Source organism: Balearica regulorum, chromosome 17 (assembly GCF_011004875.1).
Source record: "Balearica regulorum gibbericeps isolate bBalReg1 chromosome 17, bBalReg1.pri, whole genome shotgun sequence".
Lineage (NCBI taxonomy): Eukaryota > Metazoa > Chordata > Aves > Gruiformes > Gruidae > Balearica > Balearica regulorum.
Window position 1 is genome coordinate 265154 of NC_046200.1, and position 26131 is coordinate 291284.

At 39.4% G+C, this 26131-nt stretch overlaps 3 protein-coding genes across 10 annotated transcripts in view; 1 reads left to right on the plus strand and 2 right to left on the minus strand.

The window, feature by feature from the left end:
- Nucleotides 1-26131, minus strand: part of CCDC117 (coiled-coil domain containing 117) — a 50797-nt gene that overhangs the window by 23096 nt on the left and 1570 nt on the right. The window lies entirely within an intron of this gene.
- On the minus strand, nt 267-4332 carry HSCB (HscB mitochondrial iron-sulfur cluster cochaperone). 2 transcript variants are annotated; one of them, XM_075769922.1, is made up of 6 exons: nt 4033-4322; nt 3867-3963; nt 3333-3422; nt 2651-2795; nt 1720-1767; nt 267-431 (listed from the first exon to the last, which is right to left on the minus strand). In XM_075769922.1, exons 1-6 carry the CDS (start codon nt 4257-4259, stop codon nt 340-342), a joined length of 699 nt encoding a protein of 232 aa, XP_075626037.1. In that variant the 5' UTR covers nt 4260-4322; the 3' UTR covers nt 267-339. The 2 variants fall into 2 exon arrangements, with proteins under 2 accessions (XP_075626037.1, XP_075626038.1); XM_075769923.1 differs by lacking the exon at nt 267-431 and adding an exon at nt 757-1288 and having other exon boundaries at nt 4033-4332.
- On the plus strand, nt 4217-26032 carry CHEK2 (checkpoint kinase 2). Of its 7 annotated transcripts, XR_012838180.1 has the most exons (16): nt 4269-4399; nt 5938-6192; nt 6741-6865; nt 7148-7295; nt 8073-8163; nt 10349-10457; nt 12324-12377; nt 13173-13234; nt 13723-13822; nt 15494-15580; nt 16402-16565; nt 16786-16901; nt 18259-18344; nt 21948-22056; nt 25193-25273; nt 25799-25837. XR_012838180.1 is itself a non-coding variant. In XM_075769906.1 (15 exons), exons 2-15 carry the CDS (start codon nt 5943-5945, stop codon nt 25892-25894), a joined length of 1569 nt encoding a protein of 522 aa, XP_075626021.1. In that variant the 5' UTR covers nt 4217-4346; nt 5938-5942; the 3' UTR covers nt 25895-26032. The 7 variants fall into 7 exon arrangements, 5 of the variants coding, with proteins under 5 accessions (XP_075626021.1, XP_075626019.1, XP_075626023.1 ...); XM_075769906.1 differs by lacking the exon at nt 21948-22056 and having other exon boundaries at nt 4217-4346; nt 25799-26032; XR_012838181.1 differs by lacking the exons at nt 25193-25273; nt 25799-25837 and adding an exon at nt 22915-25158.

Sequence of the window (26131 nt, forward strand, 5' to 3'; positions counted from 1 at the left end):
TTTATAACTCTTCATATTTTGGTAGTCAAAAAGTAAGAAATCTTAATTACATACAGTGTTGTGTGTCCCTCTGATACTCCTTTCCATACGTGTAACTGCTAGGACAGGAGTCCTGCTTTACCTATTTCAACTTTTCTTGGGTGTAAGCATTTCCTGTTTCCATCTGTTACTTAGTAAGTGCTACAGTAAGCACTGGACTTCTTTTATGTTTATCTTTTTTCTCTGAGAATTCAAGCTTTTAATGAAAACATAGGAAGCAAACACCATTTTTCTGACTTTGGTAACTAAATCAGCTATTTAATTGAAAAATAACATTAAGTGATAATGGCAGAGGCAGTATCAGGAAGGCATCTTCTTGTTCTTTAGTTTATCCTCTAAGTTTGCAAAATATTTCATTTTGGCTAGAAGCTTCTTAGCTTCTTGAAGATCATCTGAAATGAAATAAAACATTACTAGTTTACAGAGGGATGGCTGAATTTTTCTTTTCAAAACAAATCTCAAGATTTCAATGACAGCACCCATTTCAGTACTAAGAACTGCAAATTGTCAGGACCCATATGCTATTAAAACCATGTTGCCTATTATTTTCATCTCCGATGGTTTTGGAGACCTCAGTTGAGGTGTTCCACAAAACACGTAAAAATGTACAATTTAGAAAAGAAATGTGACATGACTACCCTTTAATGACTTTTCTGTAAAGTGGCTATAGTATTGATGTAGCCACTGGGGAATTTTAGGTATACAGACAAGACAAACTTTGTTTTTTAATCGTATGTAATTAGACCAACTGCATCACTGCAAAATGCAAAAGATTTGTAGGACTCCGATACGGATAGTGTCAATTCCAAACCTGATACTGAAACAGTTTCTCCTTAATTAAACAATTGGAGGGGAAAGGTGGTTTATCACCTACTGACAAGGATAGATGCAACACAATCCTTAACTCTTGTAGTACAAAGAGTGACAGATTATAACGTTACAATTCTTCACATGTGGGCCTAGCCAGCACTACTTTGTGCGCAATGTTTTACAATTACAACATATTACTACTTAAACCTAATAATAAAAGCATTCTAAGACCCAGGAGAGAAACATAAAGGTTTCTTCCCAGAGTAAGAAGCTAGTCTGGAATAGTTCAAGCTCCTACCTATCAACTGGTTGTGGAATAAAGTTATGTTGATTATTGCACAAGATGTTCCTAAAACCTGAGGCTAAATAGAGCATCAGGTCTTTCCTTGCCATATAGCTTCAGTGGTAAGTATCAGAATTGTTCCTGTCTTGATGTTCACTGCAAAGAATAGCACCCGCTACTCTGTTCACAGTTTCAAGTCTGCAGTGCAAGATCTCCCAAATTCAAGTTTGAAACCTCAGAATAAGTGGCAAGTTTGATTAAGAGTCTGCCCTTCCCAGTATTCTGGGAAACAAACAATTCTTAGCATTAGCATTCCCACGTGGAGTGATCATTTTGATTGAATTAAATGGAACTTTTGTATGAGATTTTTTTTTTTTTTTAATTTAATGTGAGGTCCTGAATTTCCTGAATCAGCAGAAAGGTCAGGTTAGAAGTATTTATTCTAAATACCAAACAAAGTAACACTTGTTTTTGCAGTATTTCTGTTCTGTAGTTCAGGAAGCATTTGCCAATAAGAGAATGTGGGGGGTTTTTAAGTATTTTTAACTAATATGTATGGCAGCTAAATACTTCATAGAAATACCTACCTCTTTCAAAAGCTGCAGTCACGTCTTTGGTCAGTTCTTCTTGTTTAACTGTAAAACAAATTATTTCATTCACATTTTGTTACATACTTAGTATATTTAATACCACTGCATTCTGATTGTCTGTGGTGGGAAACTCAATTACTAGTCTCATAGTCTTTTGGGAGCTAAGAGAGCTTTCCATAAACTTGTTGTCAATTTTATTATCATTTCAAACAGATATATTTCTTGGTTTAAACAGGTTTACAGACAGCAATTCCAGTGCAAATCATTGGTCACTAACTTCCCAGAAACCTAACTTACTTTTAGTGTATCAGTTTACCCTGCTACAGTTAATTTTCTTCTATTCTACTTAGGTTTTATTTTAGTTATTCTAATTGCTTTTGGCACACAACTGTTATTGCAAAGAATAAAATATACCAGTAAACTCAATGTTTTGGGTACCACCACCAATATATATACAAGAGAGTTGCTTGTATAAGGATAATAACCACGTAATATAATGGTTACTGAGTTGAAGAAGGTGAAATACAGTATCTATATAAATCAAGAAATTATTTAATGCGGCCAGTCAAGCATTTCATTAAACTTCATTTTGAGTGGTTCTTTCTTTTAGAACAGTCTACTTGCCCTGATCTGCTGAAGTTTGAATAAGTTCCTTTTTATAGTCTATATATATCTCTCTCTCTATTTTGCCATCAGAATAGGTAATGTTATATACATTTTCCCAAGCCAGATTTGATGTTTAGGTGGCATAAAGTGGTAAAGACAACATTGATTTGGAGGGGGGGAGCTCTTACAATGAGTCAATTCAAGAATAATACAAATTAGACATACTAAAAAAAATACACTGAAAAAGTCTTCAGAGAGACTCTCATATTATAAAAGATAAGAGTAAATTTGTTCTATACAAAACCCTCAAATCATAACTTACCTTTAATTAAAGTTTCAATTTCTTTAAGGATATCCTCATTTTTAGGGTCTGCTAATTTCTCATTAATTTCCATGATTTCTGTGAGAAACACTGAGTCTGCATCACAGTCTGTTTCTTGTGCTGGCTCTACTCCATTCAGCTCCAGCTGGTGAAGAAAATGGGAATTTGGAAATACACATTCTTACATCTATTTCAGTGTGAATTATTTTCTTGAATATTAAGGCTTTTAGTAGGGCTCACTCAGATTCATATCTGATGAACTTCCGGTTTATTCCATGAAATGTGCATAAACAGAATCAGTCTTAAAACTAACTCCATCAGCAGTTAACCAAAGGAAAAAAAAAAGTAACAAAGGCTGCCACAGGCCAGACTAAAATTTCAAAGGAACAGCCATGGCCAAACAAAATGTGCGATGCAGGAAACAAATTAGTGTAACATGAGCAGCAAATGAGATGGTAATAATCAGTAAAATGTTACAGAAAATAGTGGAAAAGCTGATTAATTATCAGACAAGCTTGTTTTGGGTCTCCCTTCAATGCTTGGTAATCCTATTGTTCAGAGGAACACAAATTAGCACATTAATGATGGAGTCAAAGGTATGATTCATTACGTTACCACCAGCAGCCCCAACCACCTGTGAGTGGTTATAAGAGTATTAATAAATATGTAATGGACACCTTACTAGATAGAGGCCACGGCTCAAAGGGTTCAGGAGGGTTTGGTAGGCCTTGTTAATCAAGGAAGAGTGTTGCTCAGAGTAGTACTGTTCTTTCTGCAAATGGATGATAAAGAACGGTAAGTTTAGTAACAAGTGGCAACATACATTACACTTTGTTACCAGCAAGAAATAGCGTTCCCACAACATGTGTGTGCAAAACTGCAAGTTGATGTTTAACAGGGAGGAAGAACAGAGAGAGGGCTATCTGGACTTGCCGCCGTCACCTCACGCAGAGCATTAGTCAGGACACAACAACGTGAGAGTCCCCCCAACACGGGGGCGGCGGGCACCCGGCGCTCCGCTCCGCGGGGCCGAGGACGGCGCAGCCGAACGCGAAAGGCGGCTTCTTCCCGCGCGGAGTCCCGCCGCCCGGCCTCGGCGCCCCGGGCTGGGGCGCTGGGACGGGGGAGGCGACCGAGGCCCGTCCACCCCGCCCGGGAAACCGCGCACCCGCGCCGGGAGGGGAGACCGGGCGCCCCCGCCCGCCCCAGCGCTCACCGGCGGCCTCTGGCCGAAGCGATCGGGGTGAACGGCGCGCTGCAGGCTCCGGAACCGCCGCTGCAGCTGCTGCGCGTCGATGCGGAAGGAGCGGTCACTGCGGGCGACAGAAGTCGGCGTGAGGCCCGAGGCCCGCCGAGCCCGCGGCCGCCCCGCCGGCACTCACCAGTCCATCAGGCGGAAGAGGTCAGGCCGAGGCCCCGGCGGCTGCAGGGCCTGGCAGCCGGGACAGAAGTGAGGTAGCCCCTCAGCACCGGGGAGGGGGCTGCCGCAGCTCCAGCATCGCGAGCCCCACGGAGAACCGAGCCCGGCGCAGCGAAACCGCGGGGCCGCCTCGGAAACGCGGGGCGCCCATCGCACCCTGCCGAGACACTGCCGCAGCGCCGCCTGCATCCTCCCGGACTACAGCTCCCAGCAGCCCCCGCGCGGCCGAGCGGGCTCTGATTGGCTCAGCTCGTAGCGAGGCGAGGCGCCTGCGCAGTGAGTAACGCGGCATCGGGTCCGCGCGGCGGGCGGCGTGGGCTCCACCACCCGTGAGTTGCGGACCACCCCCTCCGGCTGCCGGGCCCGGCCCGGCCCTACGGGCGCCCTCGCTGTGCCCCGCGGGTACAGGCCGTCACGAGGGCCGGTCTGCGCCGCCTCTCCTGGGAGGGTCGTGCAGCCCACTCGGCCGCGTGGCGCCGCCGGGGACAGGACTGCAGTGCTCGGGCGGGGCGGCAGGGGGCGCCGCTCTCCCCTCGGCTCCGCGCTCCCCCGCGGCGCCTGTGGGGGCTGCGGCCGGTACCGGTGCAGCGGGGAGGGCGCTGGCAGGAAGGGCGTCCGGCAGTTCCCCGCCCCGGGATTCACCGCCGCGGCGGGGTCCCGTCTCGGCCGCGCCGCTCCCCGCAGGTGCGGAGCGTCCGCCTTGCCCCGCCGCCTGAGCGCCCCCGGTCCGGCCCGGAGAGCGGCCGCCGGCGGGACGGCAAAGGTGGGCGGCGGGCTGCGCCGGGCGCGGTGTTTTGTGAGGCCTCTCCCGCGGGCGGCTGTATAGCGCGCGGGCGCTGGCTGCGTTTCTGATCGCCTCTGTCAGACGCGCGGCAGAGGCAGCGAGCAGCACCGTGCTGATGGAGAACTGGCAGCGGGGTTTAAACCAGTCTGGGTTATACGTTGAACTGGGTGGCTGCCAGCTTGAAAACCAAGGTACGCTGGTGACCACCAAGTTACAGCAAACAGGGACAACAAGCAGAGAGGTGAGGGCAGGCGATCCCAAAGGATGGCAGTGACCCTGGGAAGGCTCATGGGCGTTACAGTAACCCACTGACTGATGAACACAGATGCTGCTGGAGAAAGACAGCTAAAGATGAGTTGGCTGGTGGAGTGGTTTTTTCTTAAATAGGGAGAAACGCACAGCACTGCTGTAAATTCTCCTGTCTTAACAGGCCAGTTGTTGCCTTGCTGCTTTGACAGCAGCTACTAAGGGGGTGGCGTGTATCTTTGCGTCTGGCAGAGCTCGTACATTAATTGTGTATAGGCTTGGATATTTTGTAAATAAAATTCCTGAATAGAACCTGCATGGAAGAGATGTGTGAAAATTTGTGAATTACAACCTACGTTACAGGCAGGTTATAATTATTCAGCCAAAACACCAGATTGGCTTGTTGTGTGCTAAATCTGTTGGGCGCTTTCAGTGTCAACAAAAAGTACTTCATTTTATAGTTCTTATTTTCCCTTTTTCAGTTTTTCCCTTTGTGTTTGGGGAGCTGCAAAGGTTACTGCTTTGTGTGGGGATGTTTTGTTACAGAATGCTGCACATGCGTTTGTGGAATAAAATGCGAGCCCTGAAGAGCTCAAGTAAAAATCTGGGAATAAGATTTAGCTGTTGTTTTAGAACCAGTAGAGGGAGCACTGCGTTCTTGTTTAAAAGGAAAAACAACACGGTTTGCACAGTTCTTGGGGATTTACATATAATCCATGCGTGCACGCTTCGGTTGAAAGTTTTACTTATTTGAAGACTGGAAATAGACTTGGTGTGTGAATGTTTGTCAATTTTACTTTGCTGTAGTAATTGTTTTTTTAAACATTCTCTTTGAAGCCAACATGTCTCGAGAGACTGGAAGTGAATCACAGCAGTCTCAAGGTGCCCAGCAGTCACAGAGTGGTACCAGTTCCTCTTCCAGTGGGTCACAGAGTACTAGTCAGTCTTCCTCAAGTTCTGGGACCCTCAGTTCTTTGGACACGGTTCCCACTCAGGAGCTTCCACCAATCCCTGAGGACCAGGAATCTGAAGAGCTTGTTCCTCAGCCTTGGGGTCGACTCTTTGCACTTGGAAAAGGTTTCAGCAATTGTGGTATGTTTATACTGTAATAAGCCCCTTGGTTCATTTGTAGTGCCTCAGAAAAGTTTTGAGCAGCTTGGTAAACAGCAGTGTCTTTTAATTTTCAAAATAAGTACAAGCAAATTGAAGTACAAGCTTGCAACTTTTGCAATAATTTTGTATTCTGTACTACGTCCCAGTGTTTATATTGAGTACCCAAATACACAGCTTCCATAGACTTAGAGGTGAGTTAGAGGAATTCTGGGGTATTCATGTTTTTTGTAACTTGCTTCATTTTGCCATTTCATAATTTATTTTGTTTATATATTATATGAGTCTCTCTGTATTGCTGAAGGTCAACTAAAAACTCTAAAGAGGATAAAATTCTTAAAATATTGCAAAAGGTGTTGATAGTTTATGGTGCTTTGTTTTTGAATTAAAACAAAAAAATTTTATTGTATAGGAGGAATCTTGTCTTTGTTATCCTACTTATTACCATTTGGCATCATTCTGTAGTGCCATAGTTATTAACTTCCTGCAATTTTGGGTTCTCTCTCTGCTTTCTCCCCCTCCTCTACTAGACTGTGTGAATGACGAATACTGGTTTGGAAGAGACAAAAGCTGTGATTATAGTTTTTCTAAGCTGGGATTGTCCGAGACTGGCTTTTACCAAAACTATAGCAAGAAGCATTTCCGAATTTTCAGGGTAGGTGCTAAAAAAAGTTAACTATCTTTTTCTATGTCAGCATAATTGAAAAAGGATTGACTTTGGTGGGGGCAGATCCTAAAGAAACCAAAGTTTAAGTACTTTCAGTGTTGACTCCTTTAACAAGATTCTTAGCAATGTTCCATTAACCTCATTTGTGAAATAACTGCAGTAGTCTGATTTCCTGAGCCAATAGTATCTTTCTATAGTCTGTCATGTCTTTACTGTAAAGTAATTTTTTTTCCCTACTGTTATCTTTCCCTTTTTTATTTTCTCTTTGAGGAAATGGGTCCAAAAAATTCCTATGTTGCCTACATTGAAGACCACAGTGCAAATGGAACTTTTGTTAATAGAGAGCTTGTTGGAAAGGGGAAGAGGCTTCCACTGACTCACAACTCTGAAATTGCGCTGTCTGTACAGACTAATAAGGGTAAAATGTACTATAACATAAGTAGGTTCTTCATGTGTTGACCTAGAGGTTGTTTCTGCAGTGGTTTGAATGTCTGTCTTGCAAGCTGAGCTTCTTCATGAGTGCTGTTAAAATACAGCTATGAATTGATGTTTTAGTACTCGCATAAAAATTATCTGTATCTACCTCAACCCTAGGAAAAAAATGAAAGAAGAAAATTTAAAAGAAGCTGCATCAGGAACCACCTTAGTAGAGTATAAACTTTTATACTTGTTTTCCTATTTTTGAAGCACTTCTGTGCTTCAGTAGCTGTATGTATGGTGGTGGGAATAGGGGAAACAGACTATTCAAGGGAAGTTGAGAAAATCCCAGGTACTTGCCACATGCTGTGTAATAATTAAAAAACCTCCTTAAAAATTAGGAGGGTTTGGGGGTTGGTTTCTTTGTCTTTGCTTTTCCACTAAGATGCTGTCTTCCTGATTGTCACTTCTCTTTGTTCCCTGCTGTGACACTGAAATTCTTGCCTGTTTTGTCCTTAGTGTTAATTGTTTAAGCAGTGTTGTGAAATTAATACCAAAGAAGTCAGTTTTCAGTAATAAGATCACATTGCCAACACATAGCTGATGTCATTTATAGCATCAGTAAACTTTTTTATATAGTTATGTTTTTCTTCTAGCAGGCAGCATTTTCTTAGTTACATTGTTGACTATAAAAGCTCAGGAAGCATAGCTGTTCATTATAACAATAACAAAATTTTAAAATTAATAACAGGAAAATGATCTCCACTCATCTTCCTAGTGTTTGTATTTTCTGATCTTATGGTGGATGATCAGTTGGTGTTTCCTAGAGAATTCAGAGAGAAATACATCATGTCAAAGACTTTGGGAAGGTAAGCATCCTTCTTTCCGCAGTATTAAGCGTTAATTTTGTTACCGTTTTCAGTACCTTGTGCTGGAATTATTACCAGTGTTAATTGAGCTGTACTCTCAGTTTTTATAATCTCACAAGTATTCTAGGTGTTTTACAGGGTAATAAGAGCCAGCAGGTAGCATTCTTGATGATTTTATATTTTACTTTTTCAGTTACATGCAGCAAACCAATTTGATGAGGACTGAAATGCTTTGATTTAACTGAGATTTCTGGGGTCAGTACGAGGATATCTGGGACCAAATTAACAGCCTGTGATAGGTGGTCTAGTGATTGCCTTGGAATTTGAATGAAAATGAAATAACCTTCTCTTTTGTTCTTGCCACTTTGTGCCACTTAAATGAAATCTGATATGAATAGCTAACTGAGAATCCCTTTGGTAAGAAACCTTTCATATGGTGTAAATCAGTGAGACTTTCCCTCTGATAATTGCTTTTCTCACTGCAGTTTAAAGAACGCTGCTGTTTTTTGTTAACTAACAACTGGTGCAAGTTAATAGAGACCATGAACCTGTGTAATCTCTTACCTGCTTCATTTTACGTGGTCTGAAGCTGACCAGAACGTATTAGCCTAAGATATTTTGTGGCATGCTGCATTTGTTAAGAGCAGAGTATGGAGAATGCAAATGCATGCAGTCTTTTATTTATGCGATTAGAAATAGAAGATTCTTCAAAGCAATAGATTATGTGATTACTGAATTTATTGATCAACACTTCAAAATGACATTTTTTGCTTTCTTGTAGCTATGTTTCTATTCTCTTTAAGTGCAAGAATGTTTGTGCATGTTTACAGTTGTTGAAAGGAGGAAACTGGGATTTGAAAACTGCAGAAGTTTATTTTCAGAATACCCAAAAACTAGTGTTAATGATGGGCAGCTTAGTAATTACTTTTAAAGTGTTATCTTCTTAGAAGATTCTTTTATGTCACTTGTTTTAGCAATTGTTTGCTTTGCAGTACAGCATTTCCAAAACTAAGTGGTTGGTTTGTGGTTTGGTGGTTTTTTTTGGTTTTTTTTTGTTTTTTTTCATAAAACTGTCTATAAAATGCCCTTATTCTTTGTTTTGATTTTGAAATTCTGGGATGGAGACAGAAGGAATTATTTCATTAAAGGCTAAGTAGCAGAGTGACAAAAATTGGAAATGTAATAGATGGTTCCTTTATTACTTCCCCAGTTATATCACTCTATTCTTTCAAATTTAGGCCATCAAAGCAAAAATCTTCTCCCTGGATTATAGCTCTCTACTGCAGTTTCAGCTGTTAAACAATGAAATAAGTGTTGGGTTTTTTTAAAAAAAAGAAAAAGAATTATAACACCTGAGTAAACCTGTTCTTTACAACAGCTTTAACAGGAATTTTGACTTTATTCCTATAATTGGTTTGAGTTTTGGTAACCTACCATTAATTGTGAAACTTTTTTTATCTTCTAGAAGAGAATAAAATCTGTAGATTCTTGACAAATTTTAAAATTTTATATAATAATTTGCTCAATTATTGGAAATAGAAGGAAGAGCTTTGTGTCAGAATATAGCTTTCTACAACATCAGTGTTGAGGCCTTCAGACAGAAGGGGAAAGAACTGTTTTCAGGAAAAAGGAGAGAGGCTATCTTAAATGCAGACTATTTTTTTTTTTAATCTTTTCGAAAAAGGTAGTCAGTGAAGAATTTGGAGGAGAATGGTTAAGTGGAAACATATGAGTGCAAAATACAAGGATTTCTTTCTGTAATATAATTGCTACTTAGTAAAAATACAAGTATTGTCATACCTGTCCTTTGGATTTGTGCAGTCCAGTGTTGAGAGAACTCTTCACTAGGTTCTCTTCTCTCAAATACATTTGTGTGATGCAAATGCTGGCAGAGCTTGTCTTTGATATTCACTGATACTGTTTGTACAAACAGATTAGTCGGTCTAAGTATTTACTCCTGCATTTTTGAATGAGTGGCCCTTGACATCACTTGCTATTTAAACAGACTTCCTAACTGTTGAATGCTTTCTGAGAAAGTTTTTACAGCATGCCGTATTCAGAAAGTTAGAAAGCAACAGTGTCAAACTGTGTGTAATTCAATGCTTTCACTTAATTTGCCTATACTTGTTATGCAGATTTTTGAAAAGTATTTGTAAGCATTAACGTAGCTGTGCTTTTATGCTAGTGGTGCCTGTGGAGAAGTCAAACTGGCATTTGAGAAGAGCACTTGTAACAAAGTTGCAGTAAAGATAATCAATAAACGGAAGTTTATGGCAAGTGGTATTAGCGAGGCAGTAAGTATTTTTGTTTGTTTGTCTGTCTTTTGGCCATCTTGCCGTGGTCCTGGAATATTTGGTAACCTCTCTGACTTCCCAGATCTCTTTGTCTAATGATGACTTTCTCACTTCATGTCCTTTGTATGTAATTTCAAAATGCCTTTTGATCTTACAGAATCTATAGAATTCTGTAGAAAATGCTTGCTTTTATTCTTTGACCACATTTCACTATGTTCGTAATTTACGACTGTTTGGTAAAGTGGTATGTACAAAGGGTGGTGGGGAGTCTTGTGGGGTTTATTTCCTGACATGCATCAGATAGGCATATCATAACCAGCAGAGTCTGACCAAAATTTACAAACTCTGCTAATTTTGTTGTATTCTTCATCATAACACTTTTTAATAAAATCATATGAAACCTTTTGGGAAGGACTTTTCATGTGTCTAGTCTTGTAGCAGAACCCTGAACTTGAAGGAGAACAACAAGCCAAGTGGCTTTATTCCAACATGAGAAAAAGATCCAAGCAACTTCATATCTATTACTCTAATTTTATATAAGGATATAGGATAAACTTTGAAGAAAAATACAGTTAGAGGCAAAAGTGCATGGAAGGAGTAGTTACGTAAATTGTGCTGATGTGGATTTACTAAAGTTAAATCCAGTTGGATTAACCTTATTAATTTCTTTGATAAGTAAAAGGACATCAGATAGAATATACTGAAACTGTTAAACTGATAAAGTATTTCATCGGGTAGTATATATAGGAAATTACTGTTTGATCTCGAAAATATTTTTGTAAAGACAAAAATTCTAAGGTGGCAAGGTAGCTGGCTGAGGAAAGGATGCCAGGAAGCTTCAGTGGGAGTGGAATTAGTTAGTAGTGGAAGTTTTGAGACATTGTCTTGAGGTTGCAAAAATAGGATCATTGCACTGGAACAGGTTGTCCAAATAGGCTGTGGATGCCCCATCCCTGTAAGTGTTTAAGACACTGATGAGGGGTTGGATGAGGCTTTGGGCAATGTGGTTTAGTGGAGGATGTCCCTGCTCACAGCAGGGGGGTTGGAACTAGATGATCTTTAAGGTGCCTTCCAACCCAAACCATTCTGTGATTCTGTGATTAGTCTTCTGTACTACTACATTTAGAGATCATGACACAAAAAGTGGGAATATACTAATTCAACTCTTTGGCACTCATTCAAAGTCTCTGTTGATGGAAAGGAAGATTGCAGTATCATGTATGAAGAATTGATACTTTTGTATGCAGGAGTAAGGGAAGTTAGACAACTTTTAATAGTGCAAATTGTATACTTCAAGATCAGTGACAGTTTCTGCTATAATCTACACTTAGTTCAGAGGAGGAGGTAGATACAGTTATTTGCAGATGAGTATGTGACATCAATGTGACTGAAAATTGCATTTTGCCATTTTAGAACATACCTAATAAGGATTAAGAAATGCTGTTACGAATTATAATTATTAAGAAATGCCATTGTACAAAACAGAGGTGGGACTGCATCTGGAATGTTTTATATGGATTTGATTGTGTGTGTTCAAAGATGATTGATTTGGATTGGAAGAAGAGGAAAAAAAAACCTGCTGGGTTGATTTCATGAGTTGAGCCTAAGCTACAGATGTAAAGAATCTGTTTATGTTATCTTGCAAAATAAAGGCTAGGAGAGAGTAACATTTAATTTTAGGGTTAGCCCATATGGGAAGCATCTTGGAGGGAGGAAAGCTGTTTAAAGGACAATGCCGATACACGTTTGCCAAGATTATTGAAAGCCATGAAAAAATGGCTTTTCTGGTACTGTCTCTTATTTCTGATGTGTCTTATTGCAGAATAGCACTGTCTTACCCAATATGATATTTGATTCTTTTAATAGAACCCAGCTTTTAATATCAATACAGAAATTGAAATTTTGAAGAAAATAGATCATGTGAGTATTACTGTACTTTTTTATTCCTTTTTGCTGCCTACTGTACTTCTGCAGTTCACTTACCTTAGTGTAGTAACTAAGTATCTAAACATCAATTTTGTTTAGAAAATATGTTAAAGGTTGCATATAATTTTTCTTGTAAATAAGTATATTTTTCTTGTTTCTTCTTGTAAATATACTATATCTTTACAGATTTGAGGTTTTAAAACCTTGAATAACTGAGATGTAAATTTGAGGAGAAACTTCACAGGACAAGTTTCAACCGTATCCACTGTTGTAGAAATCTTTCCTTGATGTGTTTTTTTGTAAATACTGCCAAATAACCAAATACAAAGATTAGATTCCACTGGCAATTTTTTCAATTTATATCCCCTTGTTCTCCCGCATCCTGCCCCTCCCCCCTGCCCCACAAAAGGCATTTCTTTTACTTTTGTTAAGTAGAAAGTTTGCATAGCTTAATGAACTTTACCTTGCTCCTCAATGTGCTATTGCATATAAATAAAATATCGAGGGTATGGTAACTCACAACTGGAAAAATTAAGGATACTTGTTGAGCTCTAGTTGCCGCAAGCGTTAAATGGTTTTGTGTGTGGAGGTACGGGGGAGAAGTCAACAGACTTGAATATTAAGAGTTTGCCGAAGCCTGGGGTGCTTGTCAGTTGTGTTAAGTGTAACTGGCATGGTTGAAATCATACTGAGATAGGAACTTTAGGGTGATAAACTGTTGATAATGTTAGTTTCTACAAATGATCCTATTTTTTTGTGTGTATCCATTTGTGTTCACTTTTTTATTAGCCTTGCTTAATCAAGATCAAAAACTTCTTTGAAGCAGAAGATTACTACATTGTTTTGGAACTGTAAGTAACTTGTTTGAAAGTAAATGCATAAAATGAAATGTTTTTCATAGCCACAAAGAGTGTATATAGTTCTGAACTCGGGGGTTTTTTTGTTTGTTTTGTTTTTCTTTTGCTGGCCTCCACTGTTCTCTGAAACCTCTAAAATTAGGAGCTGGGATAACCAGGAGAGTAGTCCTTCTACGCTTTGAAGGCACTTAATGCCTGGATAGTTGCCCACTATGCTGCTGTTGTGGATTGCTGTTACTTTTTGATTTTTGAGCTTGTAAGAGGAGGCCGATCAAAGATCTTGTAACAACTCCCAGTGAAGACTGAGGAGATTGGGCATAATTCCACAGTGTGTGTGCTGTGTTTAGGTAATTGCTCGCTCATTTTCAGAAATATATTCCTTCTCTGTAGCCAAAATAGCCAAATATTTTTGTCTCAGTCTTGTTTAATGAGATGAATCTTTTGGAAGTAATATATTGACTTGTTACCTGCCTTTGTTTTAGGATGGAAGGAGGAGAATTGTATGACAGAGTGTCAAGGCCAATCAAGATGAAAGAAGCTACTTGCAAGTTGTATTTTTATCAGATGCTGCTGGCTGTAAAGGTACATAATCATGAATTCTGCCAAGAAAAATATGGTTATGCATATGAATGTCAGTCAGACACATTTTTCTGTCATTTATTACTTCCGAAACCTGCGCAAGCAATCAGCACAGCATTCTTAAGTTGCTTTAACAAGATTCTTTACCTCAGTGCAGCCAAAGAACATTCAAACACGTATTAAGAAGAAGGACTAAAGTAATAATACAGGCTGTGCACATTGATGGCAGGATTATCATGCGAGACTTTTACTAGTGTGTGGGCAAAGAGTCATCAGCGTAGTAGCCTTCAAAAAAATTAGTGATCAGATGCTTTACTATGCACTTCTGAATAAACATTTCAGTTCAGCAGACAACAGATTAAGGCTACTTTAATAGATCTCAAATACTGAATATTGAGTCCTTAGATAAATTTCTTCTAAATTCATGAAATGGTAAGCATATCTCATTAGTAACTTCTGCAAGATTTTCTACATCAAACTTAATTGTCCAGACCTAAATATACTTTCAGATCAATTCTTTTCCTTTTTTTTTTTGACCCAATTTTAATGTCTTGCAACTGCCAAAAATAGAAACTTAATAGTCGTTCTGTAGGATATATTAATAAACAATAAACCTAGAATTATTTTTCTTATTAGTGAGTAAACTGTTGTATTTTTTCCCAATTCTCATTTTTGGGACAACTGATCATATAATAAAAGCGATGTCATTACCTTCTACCTCATAATAATACTATGTCTTCAGATATAATTTAAAAAAAAAAGCTTCCCTTCAGTGTGAATGTGAAGACATCTCTAGTACGTATTTTGTACTACTAGTTACAATCAACGTTGTTTTAACACAGACTTCATTGTATCTTAATGTATCAGTCATTTATGTCTGAATTTTGATTCTTGTTTGCTGTCAAACATTCTCCTAATGAAGCTAGAAGACTATTCTCAGATTTGAAGCCAGTAGAAAATGATAGCAGACTTGCATGTAGACTTCAGAACTCCAGATAAGGGAACAATTGACAAAACACTTAAGGAAGTGACATTTTTCAAAATCCTTTGTGTATTTAACCTGACGTTGATCTTGTATCTCCTCCTTACTCAGTTTTCCTAGTTATATCACCAGGTCTTTGTACCCTTTTTCAGCCTCCGGCTCTTTGACGACTGAGGAGTTATTTAAATGTCTACTATTACCAGTGTGAGGACTGTTGTGGCATGGTGAACTTAATTGTCTTTGCAAACTGAAACGGGGACTTGTATTTAAGAGGGTACGATCATACAATAATAATGACTAAAAGAAAAGGGAGAGAGATGGAAAACCGGAATTCCTACAAAGGCAACATGGAGCTTTGGCCTTCCTTAGGTCTGTTGCTTTTACTGAGATGAAGGGAGAAGTATAGCTTTACAGTGAATGTGAAGAATGGAACGCCTTGTCAGGTTTACATACTGTGCTTGCATTGAGATTTGACATTTGAAGCGTAATGGTTTCTAAGTTTTTTTGGGGTTTTTTTGTTTGTTTTTGGTTTTTGTTTTTAATGAAGAGAGAGTCATAGCTTTGAATGCATGCATGCCTCTTACACAACCATTTCAGTTATCCTGCCATTGCTATACGAAAAATTGGAAAGCTTACATTTCAAAAAAGTTAATAGTCTGTTTTTCTTTGATTGTATATCTGTGTATATCTAGTATCTTCATGACAATGGAATTATACACCGAGATCTAAAGCCAGAGAATGTGTTACTTTCATCTTCTGAAGAGACATGTCTTATAAAGGTAAGGAAACTTACATTCCTTGTTCATTTAGAAATTTGGGAGTATTCCTTCCCATTCTTCTCAATATTTATTAAACATAGAAAAAAAAAAAAAAAAAGAAAAAAAAAGAATTAGTTATATAAACTATGAAGTAACTTAAAACATGGAGGGTTTTTTTTCATAATTTTAATTTTACTTTTATGGATATTTCAACCCATACGCTTATCTAAGAACAACTGAGAAATGCTGTGCTTGTATAGAACTTATAATTGAGTACACAACTTCAAATGTCAATACCTTTTTTTCCCCAATAAAATCTAAATTCTTGAATTACAGACAGCATTTCCACAAATATCTAGACTGTATGGTGACATGTTTTGTTTGGTTTTGTTTTGAGTTTTTTGGAGGGGTTAGGATTGGGGTTTTTTGTGGGTGTGTTTTGTTGGTGTTTTTGTTTATGGTTGGGTTGGGGTTTTTTTCCCCAGATAAAGCACGGAATACATTTGCATGCTAAACTGCTTATTTTTCAAATAATCTTTTCTAGTAAGCTACAATTCATTTATTCTGTGGTTGTCCATTTACATCCAAATCTGAGAATACTTTTTGCTATTGTAATGTGTGGTCCTCCGTCTTATTTCTTCCCAGTTCTCCTCCTCTGTTCTCAGTTGTTGTTTACTGAATACTTAATAATGTTTGGGGTAAATTTTGTTAGTAGTCATGTACTGGAGCTAACTTGGAAGGAAGAAACTTAATGTTACCTCCTGATGTACATTGGCAATATGATATGTTCTAGTACAATCAATCCTACTATGTAATGCGGTGTTACCATTCTTAAATACAAGATTACAGATTTTGGACAATCGAAGATTCTTGGAGAAACTTCTCTTATGAAAACATTATGTGGTACTCCCACGTATCTTGCTCCTGAGGTTCTAAATTCACTTGGGACTGCTGGATACAGCCGAGCTGTGGACTGCTGGAGCTTAGGAGTTATTCTTTTTGTATGGTAAGATACTGTGTAGATGCTACCTTCATTGGGCAGTCATTGACATATGTGGCTCAAGACTTGGCAACTTCAGTATCTTTATTAGGAAGTGAAAGTGTGTTTAAAGCTGTATACATGTAAAAGATGCTGTGATAGCAGATACTTTAAAATGTGTGATTTTACTGTTTCATTCGCTGTGACGAAATCTGTGTAATTTAACTGATTTTCTTCTTTTATATAGCTTGTGTGGATATCCACCATTTAACGAGCAAAATACTCATCTATCTCTGAAAGATCAAATCACTCGTGGAGAATACACGTTCATTTCAAAAGAATGGAAGCATGTATCAGACATGGGTATGAGTGCATTACAGTGGGTAGCAGAATAGCTCTTTTCTTAGTTTTTGTTTTCCTTTAACTTCCTTTCAGCTGTATGGCACATCGCATGTTGATAAGTTTCATTTTTAAAGTAGTGTCTTAAAAGTGTTTTGGGTTTTTTTTTGAGTTCTAAGTTGAAGCATTAGAGCAGATACATTTTCATGGAAGAGATTTCTTAGTAATACTTAGCTTTATTAACTACAGAAGTATAGAATTTGTGGGCACATAGGTCTATTTTTCCTCTTTTCACTTTTTCTTCTGACTTTATCAAGCTGGTCTACAAACTTTGCCTTACTCAAAAATTTTTCAAGTGTTGAACTAATAATGCCAGGACTTTAAGTTAGAATTCCAAGAGAGAAATGTTAAGAGTAATTTCATGGTGCTAGTCTTTGACCTTAAAATATCAGCCACATTTGTGGAATCAACTATTAAGTTGGGCCTGCTCTAAGCTAAGTAGTCTGCAAAACTAATAGAGTTTTTACATAGCAAACTGAAATGATAGTTACTGTCTGCATGCTTTTCTTCCTCAGGACATTTTATATGCACAAAATAATTGTAGTATTTGCCTTGGATACTCCTTTTTATGTGCAGAGGAGTTTCTAATAAATGATGAGATCATTCTTTTTCTAATAAACTTACCAAATATAACTCCTTCCTGAATTATTTGAAGCTTATCCAATAAGAAGTCAGACATACATTAGAATGGAAATTATGTTAGGGTTGTACATAGTCCTAATGGTATGTATAACAGAATAATCAGATACAATGAAAAGTAAATCTTGCTAAAATTCCTTTATGGGAGTTTTGGAGTCATAAAATATTACATAAATGCCGTATTTTTCACAGTGTCTATTAAGCAGTTTCCTAAGAAAATAAAGCTTATGTGATTATGTTGAGCATATGTGTGGATGTCTTGTCTCTTCTTTCCCATCTTCCCATAGGGATAATCTGCTTTCCAAGACACCGTAAACCAGGAAACTAAATTAAGCTGTCTTTGCTTGTCCACAGTAATACTGAAGCTTTTAGGAAAGTGCTGAACTTCCTGTGTATGCTCAGAACGTAAATTGGGGACATGCTCAGTATATCTACTGGTAATTTTGGTATACTGAAAAGTGTTGAATTGTGTGCATGTGAAGGAAAAATAGTTACAGTCTGCACCCCTCCCTATGCACAGAAAAAAGAAAAGTTGTCTGCCCAGACAGTGTTTTTGGGCATTGTGCTGAAGTGTTGCAAGACACGTAGTTGCACATAGCTTTAGTGTATGCATATTGCAGAACTTATTTTCAGGTAATGAATTCATTGATCATATGCCAACCAATTCTTTTTATTATCTTAGCTCTGGATCTTGTGAAGAAGCTGCTAGTAGTGGATCCAAGCAAACGTCTTACAACAGAGGAAGCCTTAGAACATCCTTGGCTTCAGGTAGGAATTGAGTCTTAACTGAAGTACAGTAAAGCTCGGTTGTTCTGGGGATAACTTCTTGATGTAAATTCAAAGGCAGTTCAAGAGCCTGAATTTTAGGAGGTTTTGTTGATACAGTGTAATTTGCTTCTGCCTAGGAAGCAGGGGAACACTTGACTACTCTGGTCAGCAGAGGTGTAATGCGTGCCTGATCCTGCTTCTGTGGAGAATACCGTAAAAGGGATATAACGATGAGCAATGAGAGCTTCAATTCTTTAGCTTCATGGAAATAACAACTGTTACCTTAAGTCAGAGCTGAAGTCTGTCTGTCTGTAGGCTGTCTCTGACAGTAGCCATTTGGTGGTTCCCATGGGCATGAATTGCCGTCTGTGTGCCAACTGGCTGTACAGTTTCTGCTGGCTGCTGTAAGACCAAAGAGATCCTGCTGCCTACTTAGAGAAAGAAAAGAGAGAAAGAAAATTCCATATGTTTAGGGATTGTTTTACTGGCATTGTCAATGACATGTAGGAATAGGAGCCATCAGATCCCAACCTATAGGATGACATTGGCCCAGATACTGTAGCCACCACTTCCCTGTTGGACAACTCTAAACCAAACAGAGTGAGCACCTTGAACAGACTGTTTCCATGTCTGTCTGTTGGAAGCAAGATGATCTTGCAGCACCTTCTTGTGCATCAAAGCCCTTGTGGGAGGCCTTCTCTTTCTTGCAGCATGCATAAAAAGAGTTGCTTCTTCATTCTCCTAACAAGCAAATCCTGTCTCTGCAGCATATAGATTTTGTTCTTTTCTTGTTCTCCTTGTCCTTTCCTCTTGCAATGGCAAATAGACCCTCTGTTGTTTTTCAGTGTATTTACTTTCTTGGCCCCCGTCCCTGGCAAAGCCTTCATTAGCTCTTACCCCTTCTTACTGCCCCTTTTTCAGCATGGTATGCTTTCTCGGTCCTTCAGTTCCATGATCCTTCTCAACTGTTGTTGCTGCTATTTGTAGTCTTGTAGCCTTGCCTGATGCTGTTCAGTGCCTTTTCTCACCCTAAACACATCTTTGCTTGATTTCCCTTTTAATTTGACTTCTCCTTTGCCCTCCACCTTGTCATGAGGTCTCCATATGTAGGTTTTACCTTGCCACAATACCCACTTTTCTGCCACAGAGAAAAGTTAATCAGTAACTTCTTGCTTTCTTCTCCAAAGTGGCCACACTATCCTTAGTTTTATGTCTGTTGCCTTTCCTCTTTATTATCTGGATAATGCATCATCTTTGTGGTTTAACTATCTAGCAGCACTGCAGCTCACATGACTTCATATACCCTCTCTGTACAGGCTGAGGGCATTTCTCAGCCTTGACTAATTTGATTGCCTCTTGATGCAGCCTGACCCATGCTGGAATGTGTCTTCTTGCAGTGTTGGGACCCTTGGTGACAGTTGTAAGAAGTTGTATAGGAGAGCTTTTTGTTCTCTTGGTCTCATGATCTTTATCACATCATCATATAATAAAGGTGGATCAAAGCAGCTTGGGTCCTTGCCAAGTAATGTGATTCTTTCAGACTAAATCTGCAATAACTCATGGTTGATGCATCTTCAGTAAGTTGTATTCACGTAATGGAGAAGGACTCAGATTCTATAATTTGTCCACCTGTCCAGCTGGAAGAAGGTGTTTCATGGTTTATATGTTCACTAATCTGTGGTTATCCCATGGATGTTTGACTTTGGATCATGTTTTATAGGCATTGTAGAGTACTGAAGCGTTCTGTCAAGCTAAACTAGGTCCTGTTCCAACCTGTCACTTTTAGATGAGTAGTGTGTCAGGATTGCTGCAGTCTTGTCACCTCCGGCCTTTCTATCAAAACAACTGTATTTTCTTTGTGGGAGGAAGATGATACTGATTTTGGTGTTAAGATGATCAGACTTCAGTGATCCTAATGGTAAATACCAACAATGAGCTCCTCAGTCTCTGCTCAGGAAGACTTGGAATAGGTAGACCTTGCAAATATCTGCATGGGTCAACACTGTAGATTAGTGATTGAGCACAAGTGATAGGTACAGTTCTTTCTACTTCTGTGCCATGCTATCCAGCAAGTTGCAAGTCTGTTGCTCCATTTTAGTGACAGAAAAGCTGGCATTATTCTCTCCCAATAGCCAGTTGGCTTCTGCTGGAAGTTGTGGTGCCAGCTTAACAGCAGAGGTTGACAGACCTCTCTATCTTTATTTTTGTTGAAGGATACTGGTATTAAGCTGCTCCTCTCCACACTCTGGTCCTGCTTCAACACCCTTTGTATAGCTCAATGACCTGCTCTGAATTTAATGGAAAATCCTGGATCTCTGGAGTTTTTTTCTCAGAAAATAAAGCCCAGTCTGCATCTGTAGCTAGCCTACGCTTTCAAAATTTTAGTCCCTGCAGAGAGGACTGCAAAAAAAGCATGGAGTATTCTGCTGAATACCTTCTTTCAATACAGCCATCAGCTTCTGCATCCTTTCTGAGACACCTCTTCTCAGAACTCTTTAACATCTGACAATCAAGATGTGTTTTTTAGACACCAAGTCTGATTGTGGTTCTGATAGGATGGACCTTGTCCTTTGAGCATTGTAACAGAGTCCCACTTCCTCATCTTGTTTGTTTGGGTGGGCAGTGCAGAATCTTGCAGAGTTTGTTTCTGGCAAGTGTCTGGGACTACTATGTTCTTACTTCATGAATACTCATGAATGAAGTGTCAGTGGTTTGGGAACCCCTCTGAGTAGGAGATGATGGTTTCTCTGCCTTCTGTTACAGTCTAGTTAGGTTTGTGGGAGGTAGTCTTTAGGTGATCTTTTATTAATTTTGGCACTCCAGAGGTGACCAATGGGCCTATAACCTTTCTTGGATATTTTTGCTTGAGGAGGCTGAAGAAAGTCACCCAGTGGCTACGTCTGAGCCACACAACAGGTTCTATTTACTCAGGCCCAGCATAATGCTATTCATATTTCCCCACTGGGAACAGTGTCTGGTTTCAGATGCTTAGGTAAAGAGCCTAAGAAACAGTGTGGAAGCAAGGGAGCATCACTCAGTGCTCAACAGCTGGCAACTTCCTGAGACAGAAAATGCATTTGGATGGCTGTTTTTGAGTTATTAACTTGTCCTAATTACACTGCTGAGCATCGGAAAATTCTTCCTTGCATTCCTGGCTTTTACTACTGTAGTTTTGTGTTTAACTTCTACAGTGAGTTAATTGGTTGTAGATTCTTACATTTAGATTATAATTCTGAGCAGGAAATCTTATTGATAAACCATGCTACACTGGTTTTAAGAATCATTGGTATGTGTAATGGGAAAGGGGAAATATATGACAATGATTTAGACGAGCTAAGAATTTGAGATATTTCAGTATGTAAACTCAAGTTGTTTAGCACCTTGATTATATATTCTCTTTAGGGACACCTCTTACTGTTATGTTTAATTTTGAAAACAGGACAAAAAGTTTCAGAAAACATCATACCCGCAAATCCAAATGTCATCTAGCATTCAGATGCCATTCTTTAAACTGTTTCCCTTCATGGGCTGTTACTAAGAGTATCAGTTGTTTATAGGTGATGTGCATTGCCTGCTTGAAAGGCCAACATCCAATATGTTCAGTTCTAGATATCACACACGTTGAATACTACCACCAAAAGGGCTCCTTGAGTCCTGTTACTCTGAGTAGTGAGGAGGAGTTACTGGCTCCCCACTCCCTCTTGTGTTATCTGTAAGTATTGTCTTTAAAAGTTAGTATGGAAAAACCACAACAGACACATACTTTATGCATATAGCTAATGCCTGTTGGCCCTCTCTAATGATTTTGGGTCCACTAGGGAATTTTTCAGATATTAAAAGTAAGCATGTTCTCCAAACAAAACTTAATTTCTACAGCTTTATTTAAGCGAGTACTGCTTTCAAATTAGTGTTTTAGATACCTGTGCTGTTTACTCCATTCTTTGCCTAAATATAAAACTTTAAAACTTAGTGGGCTGCTTAAACCTAAGTACTACTCAATGGAGGTGTCTTACCTGTATTTACCAGGTACTTAATAAAACATTTTTCAAAGGCATATAAACAATTAATTGGTGTTTCTGCCTCTGAAAACTTCACAGGGATCTTTTGAATGGGACAAGATCAGTTTGTTTGCATGCTGAAGAAAAACGCAGGTGTTTGTTGTAGAAATGGAAAAATATTTATCTTACCCATCAACTCAAATGTAGCCACAGTCAAAACAGGTGACACTGGAGAAGACAGACACGTCCCAGTTCTACATAAAATAAACTGGATGTTCACATCAAAGCCTTTTTGTAGGACTTAAAACCATATTTAAACCAAAAAAGTAGATATTGCAATACTCCCATAGCTTAGAAAAAGAACCCCCTCCCTACCTTCACCCAAAAAACCCAGTTAAAGTATTTGAAATCCTTAGGAACTCAATGATCCTTATTTCTAATTGTCTCTAGCAGTGAATGTCCCATTCTCTTCTCTCCGAGTTTCCTAATCTTTACTGTGATAATGGAACAAAATTCTACAACCTGTTAGCTTTAATAAGTTGTTTAAAATAAATGTCTGGTTTTGGTTCTAGATCAGTTGTTCAGCTGGTCAACACACAGTCACTGTTCAAAGCTCAGCCAAAGGAAATGCTGTGTATTAAATCACTATGAGCGGCATACTGTGTTTAGTCCTGGGAAAGGTTTAAAGACCCAATTTCAGGTTTGGAAGTCTGATTGAGGATTTGCAGGTAATCCATAGCAACTCACTCTAATAAAATACCGACAGAAGAAACTGCTGAGACTAGAGAATGAGACTTTCTTTTAAAAACAAGGAGTGTATTATGTCAACTAAAAGTCTTGTCCACACCAATTTCCTGTTCCCTGAGGCTGCCCAGCATAGACCAAGAGCACCCTGGTCACTGGCTATGAGTGTTACATGCTAGCTTTTCTCTTGAAACATGACTTTGTGCTGCTCTTCCCTCCCCTGTACTCTCCTTCCGTCCTCTTAATGCTTCTGCAGCCAGGCCTGTTTATGCACAAATGAGACTACTAAGTCCACTTCTTTTGCAATGCATCTCTCCCAGATACCTTCCCTCCACTAATGACAGCTCTGGCTTACACTTTGGGTAAATAGAGAATGAACTGTACTATCCAGTGAACTTCTGAAGAGATATGAACGCTCTATGATTAATATAATGTGGTGATAATCATTTGGGTTTTTAAAAGGGAAACTTCACTTCAGTGAAATGTTTGCCCATATTCTGAATATTTGCTTTATAAGTGTTTCCAGTTACCACCTTTAATATGTTCTATGGAGTTACTTAGGTTAAGGAGAACTGTGGGATGCTTTTTAAGGTAACATTTTGTTTGAAAGTTTGGTGTGTGGGTTTGGGGTTTTTTGGTGGTTTTTTGGGGGTATGGGTGTTTTAGCTGGTTCTTCTTTACCTACTGTGTAGAACAGGTTTGCTTTGGGGGAGGAGGGGGGGCGGTGATAATGAAAACTACCCAGCTTTGGGCTACTGATGAAGCTGAGCTAGTGGAAATGAAAATATGCTGTTAGAAGGGGAAGTCATTATGAGAACAGAATGTAAGACTGTAAGGAAAATACTTGTTTTTCCAAGAGTGATTAACTCTGTTTTGGTGAAAGCAGGCCCCAAATCCTCATGAGGCCTCTTCTGATAAGGCTAATTATCTGCACAAACTCCTAGTCTGTATATTCTGTTCTTTCAATGTTGTTCTACTTTGTTGAATATAACTCCAAGTTCAGTTTTAGCTTGACTAGTAGAATGAAATAGAACTATTTTTTCTTACCAGCACTGTACATAAACCACCTGCTCAAAATTCTACTGTGGGGCATATCAGAATGATGGAGTCATAGAATGGTTTGGGTTGGAAGAGACCTTTTAAAGGTCATCTAGTCCAACCCCTCTGTAATGAGCAGGGACATCTTCAACTATATCAGGTTGCCCAAAGCCCCATCCAACCTGGCTTTGAACACTTCTAGGGATGGGACATCTATCACCTCTCTGAGCAACCTGTTCCAGTGCCTTCACTGTAAAAAATTTCTTCCTTATACCTAGTCTGAATTTCCCCTCTTTTAGTTTAAAACCATAACCCCTTGTCCTATTGCTACAGGCCCTACTAAACTGTCCCTCCCCATCTTTCTCATAAGCCCCCTGTAAGTACTGGAAGGCTGCTATAAGATCTCCCTGAGCCTTCTCTTCTCCAGGCTGAACAATCCCAACTCTCTCAGCCTGTCCTCATAGGAGAGGTGCTCCAGCCCTCTGATCATCTTCGTGGCTTCCTCTGGACTTGCTCCAACAGCTCCATGTCTGTCTTTTACTGGGGACCCCAGAGCTGGATGCAGTACTGCAGGGATGTCTTACAGACCGGAGCAGAGGGGCAGAATCCCTTCCCTCAACCTGCTGGTCACGCTGCTGGGGATGCAGCCCAGGATATGGCTGGCTTTCTGGGCTGCGAGCACGCGTTGCTGGGTCATATCCACCTTTTCACCCACCAGCACCCCCAAGTCCTTCTCCTTAGGGCTGCTCTCAATCCCTTCATCACACTGTATTGATACGGGTGTTGCCCAAACCCAGTTGCAGGAGCTTGTACTTGGCATTGTTGAACCTCATGAGGTTCACATGGGCCCAATTCTTGAGCTTTTCCAGGTCCCTCTGACTGGTATCCTGTCCCTCAGCCGTACCAACCACACCGCTCAGCTTGGTGTCATCCGCAGACTTGCTGAGGGTGCACTCAATCCCACTATGTCATTGATGAAGATACTAAACAGTACTCATCCCAATTTGGACCCCTGAGGGAGACCACTTGTCACCAATTTCTTGGTTTTGTTTTTTTTTTTTTCGACAGGATGAGGATATGAAGAGTACATTTCAACAGCTACTTGCTCAGACATGTGCCAGTATGAATCCACCACAAACATCAAAAATGGTATGTGTAACAGATTATTTGAAGATTAATACTTGATGCATAGAGAAACTAGGTTTAGTCTGCTAATTATCTCTGCTTTCAGAATAGAAGCAATGGACTTTTGTGCTTTGTCAAGACACTTTGTTTAAACGTATAGAAACAGTCTCCTAGGCCTTAAAGGATTATTTGTGTATTTAAAATTAAATTGTTGAACATGTATGTTTTGATGGATTCAAGTCATGGATGTTTAGTATTCCAGGAAAAATTCTCATGTTAGTGAAAGTTTAGAAATGGTATTGTGACATTCATTACCAGATGTTAATTAGGAGAATTTTTAAACAGTAGTGGAAGATAAAACTGGTGGCAGTGTCTGGTGGCAGTTGGTCCTTCTCATATATAATTAAATAGATCTTGGTAGAGAAACATTTGTTAGTCATGCTGCTTTTTTGGTCACAGAAAGGAGACTTTATCCAACATCTGTAATTCTGTAGCAAGCCAAACAGTTACCTTATTCCGTATAGCCATCCTGCTGTATCTATCTTTTAGCCAACCACAACAAGAAAGCGTCTCCATGAAAATGAGGAAGAATCTGGCTCTTCTAAGCGTGCTGTTCCTTCTACATCATTTCAAAAAATTAGATGAAAAAAAAAAGAGAAAGTGACTTTTGTTAATTACAGCTTTTTTTTATGGAAAGCAGAATTTTTATTTAAGAAAAATCTTAATAATGGAATGAGCGTTGAAGATGTAATTGCTAAATAAAAATAACTTTGTAAGACTGAAGTGACTGCTGTGTATGCATGAGAATCTACCCAAATAGTCATGTTGCATTTCATGTTCATGGAGGAACACCCATGGACATCTGGATGAAAAAACTACCAC